Here is a 14500-nt window from a genome sequence, read left to right on the forward strand (position 1 = left end):
CATCAGGAGCCTTGAAATGATTGCTTTTAAATGCTCTGTATAGGACAAAGTTAACTATTATGTTTGTGTTGAGTTGACTTCTTTTCTGCGTGCAGCAGGGAGTCCTACAGCCCCCCACCAAGCCCTGCTCACTCTCTGGGATTCAGTGTAGAGAACAGGACATGTCCCACTGTCCTGCGTTCCTGTGTCCTGCCCCGGCCTCACACCCCTCTCTCTCTGGCCCTGCGCAGGTCCTGGGGGTGTTCGTCTGGTTCGGGGTGGTGCCGCCCCACACCACCGTCGACTACGAGGAGCTGCGCCCACCCAACCCGGAGTCGGCCCGCGGGATCCTGAAGTGCGACATGTCGGACCTGTCGCTCATCTGCTGCCTGAGCTACAGCATCGTGCTGATGGTGACGTGCACGGTGTACGCCGTGAAGAGCCGGGGCGTGCCCGAGAACTTCAACGAGGCCAAGCCCATCGGCTTCACCATGTACACCACCTGCATCGTCTGGCTGGCCTTCGTGCCCATCTTCTTCGGCACGGCCCAGTCCAGCGAGAAGGTGAGAGCCGTCCTGGGGGGGAGGGGGGGGTCCATCGCCAGGGGGCGAAGTCGAGGCCGAGGCCAGAGACACCTTCAAATGCAGACCAGGCCGGCACAAGGGCGAAGAGGAAGACGATGGTGAAGAAGGAGATGAAGAAAAACAAAATGATGATGAGGAAGAAGATGATGATAGTGAACATGGAGATGATGAAGAGGAAGACGACGAAGAAGGGGATGAAGATGAGGATGGAGAAGAAGAACACGATAACCAGGAAGAAGATGACGATGAAGATGGTGAAGAAAATGACGATAAGGAAGAAGATGAAGATGAAGAAGAGAAAGACAAAGAAGGCTGAAGGAAAAGATTAAGGAGATGAAGGGAGGAGGGTGAAACGGGAGAAAGGGATGAGGAAGAAGATGTGCAAAGATAGAATCTGCCTCCCCTGAAAAGAGCACAGGGGGAATTTAGTATGAACTGGTCCCTTGTCTAATCACAATGCAACAGGCGATGGACTTGAGATACAAGACAGATTGTAAATCCCGCACTGTGATTGGACAAAGAGCTAATTGATCTGAATACCCATAGTTCACTGTGAGTGCTGCTCTTACCTCCCACCCTGACCTGCAAGAGTATTCTTTAAGTCAGAGATACATAGATTTTTACTTTTTTAATAGATTTTTATAGTAAATTCCCACTTCAGGTCTAGTCTGCAAATCTCAGCGCATGTAGTCGGAGATTCTGCAGCCACAGCAGCTGCAGGTCACCCCGAGAAAGAAATTCATGACTCACTTTTTTAACGTGCCCCCATCACAGCAGAGCCTTGCCGAGCGCCAGCCTGGGATCACTCAGTGTCAGTAAAACACACCGGGAATGTAAAATGCATCAAAACTGTTTTTAAAAACAAAAATAAAGTGCGGGCAAAAGCACTAATTTTCCATTTTAATTCACTCCAGCAAAAATGGATGATTCCCCCCTCCCCACTTCACCACACACACGACCCACAAGAGCTAACGACACTGCTTCTGTGTTGGCTGCATTAGCAGTGCTTTCAGCTCACCCATGCGTCCCAGAATTCCTTGAGTCCTCCTAATTCGGCGAAGAGGCTTTTAAGTCATAATGGGCTTTTTCAGACAGGAGGAACAAACGAGCAAAAAAAAGAGGTGGAAATGGGCATTATGCCTTCTAGGGTTTTCATTATTTATTTTTAGACCTCGTACTTCTTCAAGCCTCTCACTCATTTACAAGCTCAGCTCGTTATGTCAGGTTTTTCTGCGCCAATGACGCCGGCTTTGCCTGGGGGGGGTCTTGCTCCGGTCCTTGGTCACGTTGGCCGAGACGCACTCTCAACGTGCCCGCAGAAAGGACTCGTGCAGACCACCGGCCCCTGGTCGTGACCTCTGCCCTTGCCTCCTGGCCAGATGTACATCCAGACGGCGACGCTGACCGTGTCCATGAGCCTGAGCGCCTCGGTGTCGCTGGGCATGCTCTACGTGCCCAAGGTCTACGTCATCATCTTCCACCCCGAGCAGAACGTGCAGAAGCGCAAGCGCAGCTTCAAGGCCGTGGCGCAGGCCGCCACCATGTCCACGCGCCTGTCCCAGAAGTCCAGCGACAAGCAGAACGGCGAGGCCAAGCCGGAGGAGAGCAAGGACAGTAAGTAGCTCAGCAAGTACGTATCCGCCTCTCTCTCTCTCTACCTGTGTCCTGCCGGCGAGCTGCCTTTCCCAGACCTCCTGCTCCGTCTCCCTGGCCCTGAGGAGTAAGTACCTCCGCCGCCTGCCCCCCCCTCCCCTCCGCTCACATGCAGCGCTCAGTACTGCAGCGGGATCTTCCTGCTGTCCCGCAGGGGAGGCACAGAAGTGGGCTCAGACCCAGGCCCCGTCACTGGCACACCGCAGCTGAGAGTCTGTACTGGAGTGTCCTGATTTTATCATCGACTTTTGATTTACTTTTTCTAGTAGCACATGGGAGTATACTTATAACCAAGAGCTAGGAGGCATTTCTTTACACAAAGGGTTGCGGGAGTAGGGCACAAACCGGCCTGGCCATGTTGTTGAAGCCGATAAACCGGCTTCTTTCAGGAAACAGATGAATGAGAAGTGACGTCTAACTCACAAACAGGCCAGATTGGAGGAGCAGTGCATGTCCAGCCGACTACACTGAGAGCACGCAGAGTTCTGAGGGGGTCGAAATCTGAGAGTAATGAGGTTGAGTAAGGCCACCCAGACCCAGCTGGTTTGAGTCAGTCATAGGATATAGTTTCTACTGTATACTGTATGTTATCTTACAGTTACAGTACAAGATATACAACAGTTATGTAAAAATCCCTACATGTTATCCTGTGGTAGTAGGAATTTATTTAGTTTCTATATGTTATCCTGTAGTTCTAGGATCTCGTTAGATTTGAAGGTCCCGTAAAGTGGACTAATGACACAACACAGGTGCTCAGCCTGTGCCCTGAACCAGCGCCCTTTGACCTCTCTCTGTGTCAGCAGCTTTTTATCTTGAACTATTTATTCACTCTGAAAGGATCTATCATTCCCCTGCACAGACGTCCCCCTGTCCCCCACTTCTCTCCTGGTCACTGTCTCCTTCCCTGCTTTACTCTCGCACCAAGGTGCTGAGTTCCATGCAGTTCCTCTCATTAGCGCTAAACCAGCACGTAATAACAGCAGCATACAGCCATACTGACTAAATAATGTATCAACACAGTAGATGCTCTGTTGTGTTTGTGCTGATGCACAAATGTGTAAAAATAATATTTCACATAAATTATGAAAGTAGAAAAAAGAATTAGTTCAAGCACCTTGAGGTAGAGTTCCACTCCAGGCACGAACCTCCTGAGCGCTCTCCTCATCTCACGCTGCCTGGAAACAGCAAATCAGGTGTCCCCATCGGTTAAGCGTTCCTTCATTTGGCTGCAGGGGACATTGGAACGTTGTGGCACTGCAGCAGTCAAAAGTCGTATTTATTTCTTGTTTCAGGGATCTGTTTTGTTATTGCCTGTTTTGTTTAATTAAGACGTGGCTCGAGAGTTCTGCAGTGGGGTTCAGTGTAAACAACAGCAGCTTCTTTGTTATTTGACAAGCACGTTACTCTGTTATTACTCATATATTGCTCATGTGACTCACAGTAAGAAAATATGTTTGACAGAGACAAAAATAACCCACAAATAGATATGGGTTTAATTTTGGCAGATTCTTTTCTTTACATTCTCAGCTCTTCAAATAGTTTCCCCAGGTTCCGTTCAGAGATCTTTAATCTTCTTTGATCCTCGGATCCCCAGCCGTTGTCTGGTGGAATTAAATATTACAGTTGTTGTGTGACCAGAAATCCACAGGACACACACACTGAGCTCCACGCTCCTCCAGACTGAAACATCTTTTGATTTTTGAAGAGCAGCTCAGCTCTTTTTTCACAAATTGTTACCATTAATCGGACAATTATAGCATAATTGGGCTATTTAATACTTTTCTGCTAAGAATAAATTGAGCTGCAGTATCTCTACACATTCCTTTCAAAAGGGAATCCCATCCCTGAGCTACTGTACATCATCTCCAAGCATTCCTTCCTTGAGGGAATCCAGTGATTGAGCTACATCTGGGAAGGATTTCCCAGAAAAAGGAATGTGTGGAGAACACAATGTTCAATGAACAACGGCCGCCATAATGCAATAACATTTAAAAACATATTTAATTATTTCCTGTTTCTCCCTGTGATTGATATGTAAATGCAAATCATCTGTCATTCTGAGTGACACCTGTCACCCAACCCAAGATAAGACCTCAGACCCAGTGAAGGGGGAGGTTCGTTATCTTGATCTCTGGAGGCTGTGAGCCCCACACTGTGGGCCTGTGCAAAAAGTGAGGAGCAGCCACGTGTGGTATGACATGGGCAAATAGGGAGGCTTCACCTGGTTCTGCTCGATAACTATCTTTTAATAATGCCTGTCATCAATTTCAGAGTACCAGTGGTCTAAAAATGATTACATTCTTCTGCCGAGCGATCACTGGGATTATGGCACTTTAATTTCCCATTATGAACAGTGGAATCGAATCAGTGGAATGACGTAAATACCCTAAACCCCAGCCAGCGTCTGCAGTATCCAAAGCACAGAATGAAACACAAAGAGCAAATCCCACACATCTCTCCATCCGTGAGCTAGGAACCCAGCCCAGGCTGCGAAAGCCTTACAGATCAGTGGGCAGAGCTCTGAGGCAGACTGCCTTCTTCAGGCAAGAGAAATGATCCAAAAACCCTGTTCTATATTAAGACCCTGCTCACGCTGCTGAACAGGACTCAGACCAGGAGTGAGATCATATTCCCTTCGTGCCCGCGCAGAGCTGGGCTCGGGCCACCGAAGTCACCAGGAAGTCCAGCTGTCCGCTCACAGTGACCTTGGCGCTTTCCTTGCCTCTGCTGCGCCTGGCCTGGCGCTGACGGCAGCCGTGTGGCGCTGGCTGCAGGCATCAGCTCTGTCCTCCCTGGCACATCAGCGTGCCACCCGTCAGGAACGATACGGGCGGGAAGCTTTGCTTTTCTGCTTTCGGCTGCCCTGGGCAGGCCAGTGTTCTGCTTCTCTGTGCCCGGTGTAGCTGGGATCGGTCTAGAGCTGTTGGGATTATTCTTTGGTGCCATGGTGCCAAGAGATTGGCCCCTGGCTCAGGGCTACCTTGCTTTCCCGTGCCCGACGGTGCCCCAGGACAGCTGGTGTGTTCCCCCCTACCCAAGCGCTCAGCGAAGATAGAAGAACGTCAAGCCTGGACCTGTTCCACAACGAAGCAAACATGAAGAAGCAGGTCAAGTTAATAACAAACGAGCAAAAAGCAGTGATCAAGAGCACCTGCTCCTCTCCAGCTTCCTTGTGAGAAGGTGGCTGATCTGGTAGGAGTAGGAACTCAGATGGTCCCTCATGCCCGTTCCAAGGCTGGGCTGCAGCCTCCAGTATTTTTATTTCTCTTTCTGTGGAAACATTGCTGGAGCAGCTTCATCCTGCAGCTGGCATTGGATTTTCAGACCCTGCGCAATGAGCAATGCACAGTTACACGCAGAAACTACCACTTTCAAATGGAGCTCTCTAGGTCTTTTCATTCAGCCACATTGCCTCCCTTTCGCTCAGTGCAAAGATTTGCAGCTCAGCCACCATGCAGTCATGTCTTCGGCTTTGAAAATGGAAACGATTAATTTTTTATCTTCCTTCAACAGAAGCATGTCCTGCAGACTGATTGGCTAGAAAATATTTAAAGGCAGTCGTTAAAAATGTTAATAGAATGCAACACACACTTGGAGAAAACGCTTTACATGATATAATTAAAGTTATTTTAGCTGCAGATTAACGTGTCACGCAGAGAGGTTGAACTATCCATTTCTCTGAATCTCCGTGTAATACAATGCAAGTCAGATGTCAAGCAGGACAGACACACACACCACTCTAACTCCCACACTAACTCTAACTCCAACAAACCATGCCTAGGACTAATGGTAATCAGCCACATTTCCACATTAGGTAATCTCCATATCTGAGCAACAGAGGCTCATTGGCCCAGGGCTTTTCCTGGCTTCCATGGAAACAGAGCGCATGACTCCGCCCCCCCGAAGGAACGCCAGCCTATCACAGGGATGACCACCATCAATGCTGGTCCTCATTCATACACCTGGCAGACTGGAGCAACTGGAGCAAAGAACCTTGCTCAGAGTGCAACCGCAGGAACTTTAACCCAAAACCCACCAGAGACCCAACATCCTGCACTGCCTCCAGATTTACACAATATTGTGCAGTATTTACAGCTGGGGTTGTACCAGCAGGGTGTGGTACAAACTGCTCCGACAGAGCAATATGTCAAACACAGTGTACAGTAGTAAGTGCTAGATCACAGCTCTAGCCCTGATTATTATTGCAGTTTGCAGAAGTTGACAGGTCACTGATTTCATTCAATGCATACAAGAGTATGTCACCCCTCTGCTTCTACAATGTAGGAGCATAGTGATAAACTATACAAATAACAGGCTCAGTGACCACAGCTTGGGCGACACAGAAACAGAGTGACAGAGCAACTGTATGACACACACAGACCTGGATACCCAGAAAGGACAGGCTCAGTGACCATAACCTGGACATAGAGACTGGACACAGGTAGACCTGGCTATCCAGAGATGACTCGACTGGGTATGTAACCACAGCCAGGTCATAGAAACTGAGCAACACAGACAGACCTGGCTGCCCAGAGAGGACAGGCACAGTGACCACTGCATGGTCATAGAAACTGGACACAGGCAGACCTTGCTGTCCAGAGATGACTCGACTGCCTATGTGACCACAGCCTGGTCATAGAGACTAGGGGAAACAGTTAGACTTCTTTGGCAAAAGTGTAATTAATCGACCGTGCCAATAAAGCCGTTTGAATTGAACTTTGGTAAGCTACACCTGAGACAAATTCAGCCTGCATTTGACAATATACTGCTCATGTGGGAAGGGGTGGCCTTATGTGTGCCCACACAGGCTTGTCTTGACAGGACTGGGGCTGGAGGAGAAATCTCCATGAGCAGGCCAGGAAATGGCCATTTGCTGCAGTTACACCACATGAAGTTTCAAACGGACAGGTGACATTCTCAGCACACTTTCAACTGCTTGAACTTGTTCTTGCAAAGACCTCAAAACTGATGACTGGTAAAGCAGAACATAACTCCTGCTATTAGTCTTCCGGTGGAAGACTGCTAATATTGCACGCCAAAAGAAAAGAATCCATGCTTAGTACCGCCAGGGAAGCCATCAGAGTTTTAATGCAATCGGTCATCACAAAGAGGCATCAGCAGAAAAGGAAATGAAAGAGCCTATCTGCAAAGTGAGGACTAATTTGTAACATAAGGCCATCATGATTTGTTGCTGCTTCCCTGGGGCATGAAATCCCATATTTACACAGCAGTGCCCCAAAGCACTGTACCTCCCCTCCTCATTTTTAAATTAAACATTGTAGGGATCAGCCTCCTGCTCTCAGGACAGCAGGGGCATCAGACACGTCTCTATTCATGAGAAAGAACGCAGCACAAAGAGGTCCGATGATCCCCATGTCAGACGAGACTCACGGTGTGTTAAATTGCCAAAAACTCCCATCGGAGCGAAGCCTCACTCTCCCGGCCGTGTGACGTGGGGCCGAGAGCCCTCTGGGACGAGGAGCAGTCCCGAAAGGACCCCCGAGGGTCAGATCATGATCCAAAAGTATAAATAATTAAATCAACGGGCTGAACTGAACTGCAAAAACTGTAGGCAAGTTGCCCGAAGAGATGCCCAGGCCATCTGCAGGAGTGAGTGGCCAGAGTGGGACAGGGCCAGCCTGGCCTGGAGCCCTCGCTCCACATGGTGACAGACTGAGAGCAGGGTAATTAGTTAACGAGGCGGTCTGGGAGGCCCAGAGCGCCAGGAGAAGGGAAAGTAGCACATTGGCTTAGAGAGAGAGAGAGAACTGTGCTGCTTTCCCTTTCTGTATATATGAAACTGCCCTTCCAAAGAGCAGGTGTGGAGTCTGCAGTGTAACAGGCCGCGCTGTTGTTCGAGGGAGGAACCCTGTGCGGAGAGCAGGGGAGCCCAGGCAGGAGATTTCTGACGAGTCCAAAACGTTAGGCAGAGACGTGGTCGAGGGCCAATTCCGGGTTTGATACCAAAGGTTATCCCAATGGAGAGGGGCAGACAAATCCAAAGTGCTAGACGAGGTGGGGGTCAGCAGGTGAGATCCGGGTTCGAGTATCCAATAAAGGCAAGAGGAAGTAAATAACGCGAGGCACGGAGTTCCGGAGAAGCTAACACTACCGAGCGCTGTTCCGGGAAAAGCAGGAGGCTTCCGTAGGTCTGGAAGTAGAGGGTGTGATAACAGGTGAGGTGCTCAGATTGGACGGAGGGATAGACCGGCGGTGTTTGAGGAGAGATTTCCTCCAGCTGGTGTTTAATTGGGCAGAGGCCGTTTGTGAGGAGGGTTCCGATTAGCGGCCGATGTGACACGCAGGCTTTGTGCACAAGCAATCAAGGAGCTCCAGCCCCCTTGGGTAGACCTGTCGTTTACCTTTTAAACTGCGATCACAGAATCTCTGTTGTTCGAAAGGGCTCACGTCTCATTATTTACTGTAGGTTTCTGTCCATTTTTCTTACTCCCTTCAAATCAGTTTCTTCTGCCTCCTGAGAGTGATTTTCTGAATGATGCTCCTTGGGTGCTCGATCTCAGAGACCTAATGGAGGCTGAATACCGCATCCTTGCTTAAAGAAACGAAAGTGTTTTGTCTTCAACACTTGGAGGAAGACTAAATGAGAAGTACTTAATACTGTAAACTCTTGTAATTTTGAAGTTAAAAAGTTGGAAGCTGTGTCCGTGGCGTGTGTTTGTGATATATTTATCACACAAAGGTGTCACAGTTATGTTTATGTGAGCGACCCAAAAACGACAAATAACAATTGTCCTCACTCTCTCGAAGTGCAGGAAAGAATCAGGACAGTTTTGTTCATTTTATTATTTTGAATAAGGCTGTATTTATCAATTCTTAAAAGTAGCTGTGGTGTTTATAAAGATCTGGGCCTCTGGGGAGCTCATTAGTGTTAAAAGTTTGTCGAACATCAAATCAGGCTCTAATTTCTGTGCTTGACCACTGCAGGTGCCCCTAAGATGGCCTACATCAACTACAGCAACCCCGACTTTTAACAGCCAGTAAAGAAGGAGGGGTCCCCACTTCTGGAGACGAGCATCGTATGACAGAATTTAACTTCACCCTGAGGAAAAAGCGACTGAGGTGCAGGCTGCTTATGTAAAGACACACCGACCTTTTCTTTGAGATAAAAAAGACTTTGATATAAATACCTGGTGAGGGAGGACACCTGCAACTTTGATCATATGCAAAATAAGACAAAGATATTGGGAAGAACAATTTTTTGGCGGGGACTTGAAAGCTTACCTCTACTAAATGTTTAAACTACTTGGGCCCCAAGGGAGTGAGATCAGAGGATAAGGAGGCATCTTTTTAAAACCTGAAGAAAACTTTCCTGTGGTTTTCACAGAGAGGACAGAGGTCCGAGCTGTGCCTCTTCAAACTTCGTTCCACGTGCTAACAGCGTTCTCTTAGTGAGTTAGCTCAGTTTCAGCAGCACTGACGTGTGAAGATCGACGGGGAGAATCTCCTTGAGGCCGGACAGCGTCAGGATGCTCCCTGGGTCAGTGGACGTCCCTGGCTGGGCAGCATGGGGGCAGCGCGTGTGTCTGTGGGGGCGTGTGTTTCCCTGCATCGCCAGCGCAGGCTGCCAGCTGGTCGCCAGCACATGACCCACTGGACCACGTCGAGCTTCCTGAGCCTGTGGCCCAGTGACGGCGCCGCTGAGAGAGCGGAGAGTCACCTGGGCTGTGTGTACATCTGGAGGGGGGGCTGGTGTTGTAGGCTGTTCCCAAGAGTCCTGCAGGCTTTGAAGGGATTTGAACAGCATCACTGGCTGAGGGAATGGAAATACACTCTGGGGGAATAGCCTGAGTATGCAAATAAGTCAATTAAACTTCCAGTAACAGGCTGATCACGATGAGTGATCCGAGATCTGCGACTCCCAAACCCCATAGCTGCTGAGAGCCGGGTTTTGTGGTATTAATAACGCATTGATCATTTCATGAATTATGCACATCTCATTTAAAGAGCAGCAATCTGGGTGCACTGCGTCCACCTCGGAAATTGTTTTCACAGCCTGATGCGTGAGCTGAGCTCAGTCTTGGCTGAGGAAACAACATTCCCCATGGATCACCTGGACTGACACCGGCGTAAAACCCTCACCATCAGTCCGCTGCAGTTAAAGAACTGGTGCTTAAGATCGGAGTAGCTGCTGGGGCATAATTATACACATGAACCTGTGAATCTCCCAATTTACAGGCACTGTATGACCTAGAGTTGAAAGTAATTTCACTCTGGTGGATCTGTAAAGTTTTCACAATAGTAGTTTTTTTGTAACACACAACTGATCAAGTCTGAAAATAATAATCCATCCCTCCAAAGTAAGCTTTATTTTAATCAAAGAAAATCACTTGTGTTTCGATAGCTGGAAAAAAAACAGCTGAAATTATTTGGAAAAACCATTTCATGTGCTTATTCTGCTGCAAGTCTTTCTTCTTTAGAGAAGCAGAGACGTTTCAAAAGCCCCACGGGAGACTTCTGGGTAAATGTTATCATCTCCAAACTGAGAACAGCCTGCTATATCGTTATAATTAAGTAGAATAAAAGTTTTAATTGCATGGTGCGTGCTCTAGTTTTTGTGTCAGTGCAAAAGAGGAAAAGGCTTTTTTTTTTTTACTTTGTGCGATCTAACATAGTTTGAGCTCTTAAAATACATGTGAAAGTCAATCATCATCTTTAGCATGAGCAATAGTGTGAACATTATCGGATTTGTGATAGTGGAAATCATTGTAAAATATTTTCTGGGGAGAAAAACTGCACTTTCCCAGTGATCTGCTATTTTCTGTCAACTTAATAAAAGTAAGACTTTTATCACTGGCAGACCTAATAAATAAAACATCATCTTCCCATTCAGCTGAGGGAAAAGCACCTTTAGAGATCCAGCACAGCGCTGGAAAGACAGTGACTTCCTTCTCTTGCACTGGAGAATGGGCTGCGGAGTTACACTGTCTCTCACACACACACACGCACACACACACACACGTGTGGAAGATGTACGGTGTATTCTCTTAATGTTTTTATAAAAGAACAATAAAGATAACAGATGTATGATGTTGCAAACACGTTTTCTCCTCGTCAACCTCCTGCGGGATAAGGACATTAAAACAGATCCAAGGCCCGCTGACTTCAGCTTCACAGTTGAGACATGTCAGTGGACTTGACCAACTCTGCATTTTCAGTAGAAACGCGTCGTCTGGTTTCCTATTAAAACTGTTGACACACGCCCCGTACCACTATCAACCGCCCGTTTCTTCGATATCACGATCGTGTGCGCTTGCGGTCCTGCTGGTTGGAAGTGTTTGGGGGTGTAAGGCGCTGCGCTGTGATGAAGCCGAGATCCCCCAGTTCAGATCTCCGCCTCGATCAGCCGAGATCCCCGCCGCCCCCCAGCCAGGCCCTCATCGATCGGAAGCGAGCCCTGGGCTGCCTGCAGAACTGCGTGTTCGCGTTCCAGCCTGTGCGCGTCTGTCACAGAGGCTGGACCGCTCCCCTGCCGCTGTTCGGCGCCTCCTTCAGCATCAGGAAGGAAAAAAGAAGAAGCGCCGATCGCTTTTCAGCGGCTGCGTCGTCGTAAGCGAGCACAGTGCACTGTAAGGTTTCGCAAAACTGCTTTCAAATACGGCAGGAGCTCCACTGGTGCTCAGCCACTGTCCTGCGGACTCCTACAGGAGAGGGACTGAGCTGTGGGATTAACGGGATGATTAAACTGTCTGTGTCGGACTCCAGCTCTCTGTTTTTTTTTTTATTCCGTTTTAATTATTTCAAACAAGAAAATGAAATGTGTTTATTGAACGAATATATGTATATATGATTCTCAAAGATGCTGATTTCTCTCTTATAAACGCAATCTAAAGCTGCAGTAGAATTAAATAATAATGCTGTAATGATGCATTTATAAAAAATGCCACGTTCTACGCTGAACCAAGCTGCGAGGTAACACCAATGAAACACCAAGCAGAAAATCGGGCTCTTCTTTTGAGCTCAGCCCCAGAATGCCCTGCTTTCAAGGAGGCCTGGACCTGACACACTGTAGATTAAGATCACTTTATTGGCCGTATACAATTTCTTGCAGTAGGAATTTGTCTTTTTTGCATACCCCAGCTTGCTCTCCATGAGACACACAGACAGGGAGAGAAGCTTGAAGTCAGCACGCAGGGTCAGTCATTTATACGGCACCCCTGGAGCAGCTGGGGTGAAGGGCCTTGCTCAGGGGCCCAACGGAGTAGGATTCCTCTGCTGGCCGCAGGCTTTGAACTGACAACCTTCCAGCCACAGGCGCAGATCCTTGCCCACAGAGCCACCAGTGCACTTAATTGTGCACTGGAGCCCAGGAGAGGAACCACCAGCCGGCTGTAGGCCATCATTCGTAAGACTGATAATAATAATAATAATAATAATAATAATAATAATAATTGCTTACACTTTTATAGCGCTTTTCGGGACACTCCACTCAGAGCTCTCTACAGATAATGTAATAAACATGGGATTCTTTTCTACTGAAATCTGTTCACTACTGCAAACGCACTGATTTCCACCACACCGGTCTCTGCTGCTGGCCATTCCCCGAGACGAGCCTGCTTTTGGAACCGAACTTTCCCTCGGATCCTTTAGAACTGCCGAGCCGCGGTCCGGGATGAAAGGCTGTACTCTGGAGGGGGCCGCCGAACTCGATTAAGATCCGGTCGCGGTGCAACACGGCGTAACAGCCTCATGAATCAGGCTGCATTAAGATGGAAGAGTTTATTCAAACGCGTCTCTGCCTTCTTCCCCTGCGTGGAACAAACTCTAGGACGCGTTCTGCGCGCTACACCCCAGAGCGCGAGTGGTGCTCATAATTATAACTTAAACGACCTTAAAAAACTTTGGATCTCATGTTTAATAGCAAATTCTGTTTGCACAGCACAAGTATTTTTATGCAACGTGGTGACGAATTGCATTCTGTAGATTCTGATGCATTTTTCATTGTGTAGCTAAATATGTCCCCATCAGCATAATCTCATATCAATACGGTTTAAGACCACGAAATGCAGGTTTGAAAGCTTTGAATATACGGTTTAGCCTAGAAAGTGGGCGGGCAGGTGAGAAAGCCATCATGTCCCCCACGCAGCACGGCTCTGTCATGGCCACCGAGGCAAATCGGGTGTGAAATGACTCCGAGTCGACTGTCAGGTGAAAGGAAAAGCCAGTGTCAGCCTTCAGGAGGGCCGAGAGAGGGGCAAATAATGGGACACCAGTCTTCAATCTAAAACGATTAGATGCAGTGCCAGGCTGAAGCCTGTTTACAACGCTGACAGCCTGTCACAACCATTTATGTCCTAGCCTTCGCTGTCCTTGTACTGCCCCCCACTGGCAGACCGAAGGCACTGTCTCAGATCCACACATCCCCTGACAACTGTACACCAGGCTGAGGGGATGTTTTGGGGTTTAGGGCAGAGGGGTTCAGGGGGGAATAAAAGAACACACAACGAAAAAGGAAACATGACTGTAGATGTGACCAATCTCGATCAATGGCAATCTGGAACAGTTCGTCACGGGGGGTTAAAATGTCGAATGAAATGATCAAACTAAATAAGCAAAAACCTGAGCAGAAGAAAAGTTAAATCCAAGCTGCACTGTTACCACCTTGTAGCTTGATTTAATCAGGTCTCAGAAGCTCAGCAGGGCTGGGTCTGGTCAGCACTGGAAAGGGGAGGGAGAGACCTCCAGGGAAAACCAGCTTGCTGCTGTGAGTGGTGCTGGTGGCCCAGTAGTTGGACTAATACTCCAGTAGGGTGACTGGGAAACTGTGCTGTAGGAGTTCCTGAAAGTCTGAACACTGAAGGTCCTATAGAACTGTTCCATGGAGTAAGGGTGTTAACCCCAGTGTCTGGGCTAAATTCCACAATGTTGATGATCTTGCCATTCTTCCCTGTACACTACAGTGGTCGCTGTTTTCATCTGTTGTGGTATAATCAGAATTATAGGGGGATAGTGGCAAGATTGCAAAAAACAGGATGCAAGTCAGCAAGCCTAGCTTGTTTTTGGTTGCTAGTAGCTAATAAGTCTTATGACATCCAGCTTCTTGAAATACACCTGGATATCTGTTTTGCTGGATTCTTGCTCCAGGCTCCCTCCACTCTTGATGTAAATAAGTGCCTCCTGTTCTCAGCCCTGAATGCACTTCCCTGTAGTTTCCTCTTGTGTCTTTGGGGGGGTGTTTCATTGTTCGGTGCAGGATGTTCCTTCAGAGCCCAGGAACACACCAGTCATTTGGGCTGGGACCCAGTTAGGACTGATTCCACAGCCAG

The 14500-nt window shown here is 48.2% G+C and overlaps 1 protein-coding gene across 2 annotated transcripts in view; it reads left to right on the forward strand.

Moving 5' to 3' along the window:
* Positions 1–11261, forward strand: part of grm6a (glutamate receptor, metabotropic 6a) — a 57245-nt gene extending 45984 nt beyond the window's left edge. The window contains exons 10-12 of one of the 2 annotated variants that reach the window (XM_088623765.1): positions 231–542; positions 1943–2193; positions 9162–11261. In XM_088623765.1, the coding sequence (XP_088479891.1) occupies positions 231–542; positions 1943–2185 (555 nt within the window). In that variant the 3' untranslated portion in view covers positions 2186–2193; positions 9162–11261. The remainder of the gene's footprint in view (positions 1–230; positions 543–1942; positions 2194–9161) is intronic. The other variant, XM_088623764.1, reaches the window with a different exon arrangement.
* Positions 11262–14500: the final 3239 nt, after the last annotated feature.

This window comes from Lepisosteus platostomus, chromosome 3 (assembly GCF_059453375.1).
Source record: "Lepisosteus platostomus isolate fLepPlt1 chromosome 3, fLepPlt1.hap1, whole genome shotgun sequence".
Lineage (NCBI taxonomy): Eukaryota > Metazoa > Chordata > Actinopteri > Semionotiformes > Lepisosteidae > Lepisosteus > Lepisosteus platostomus.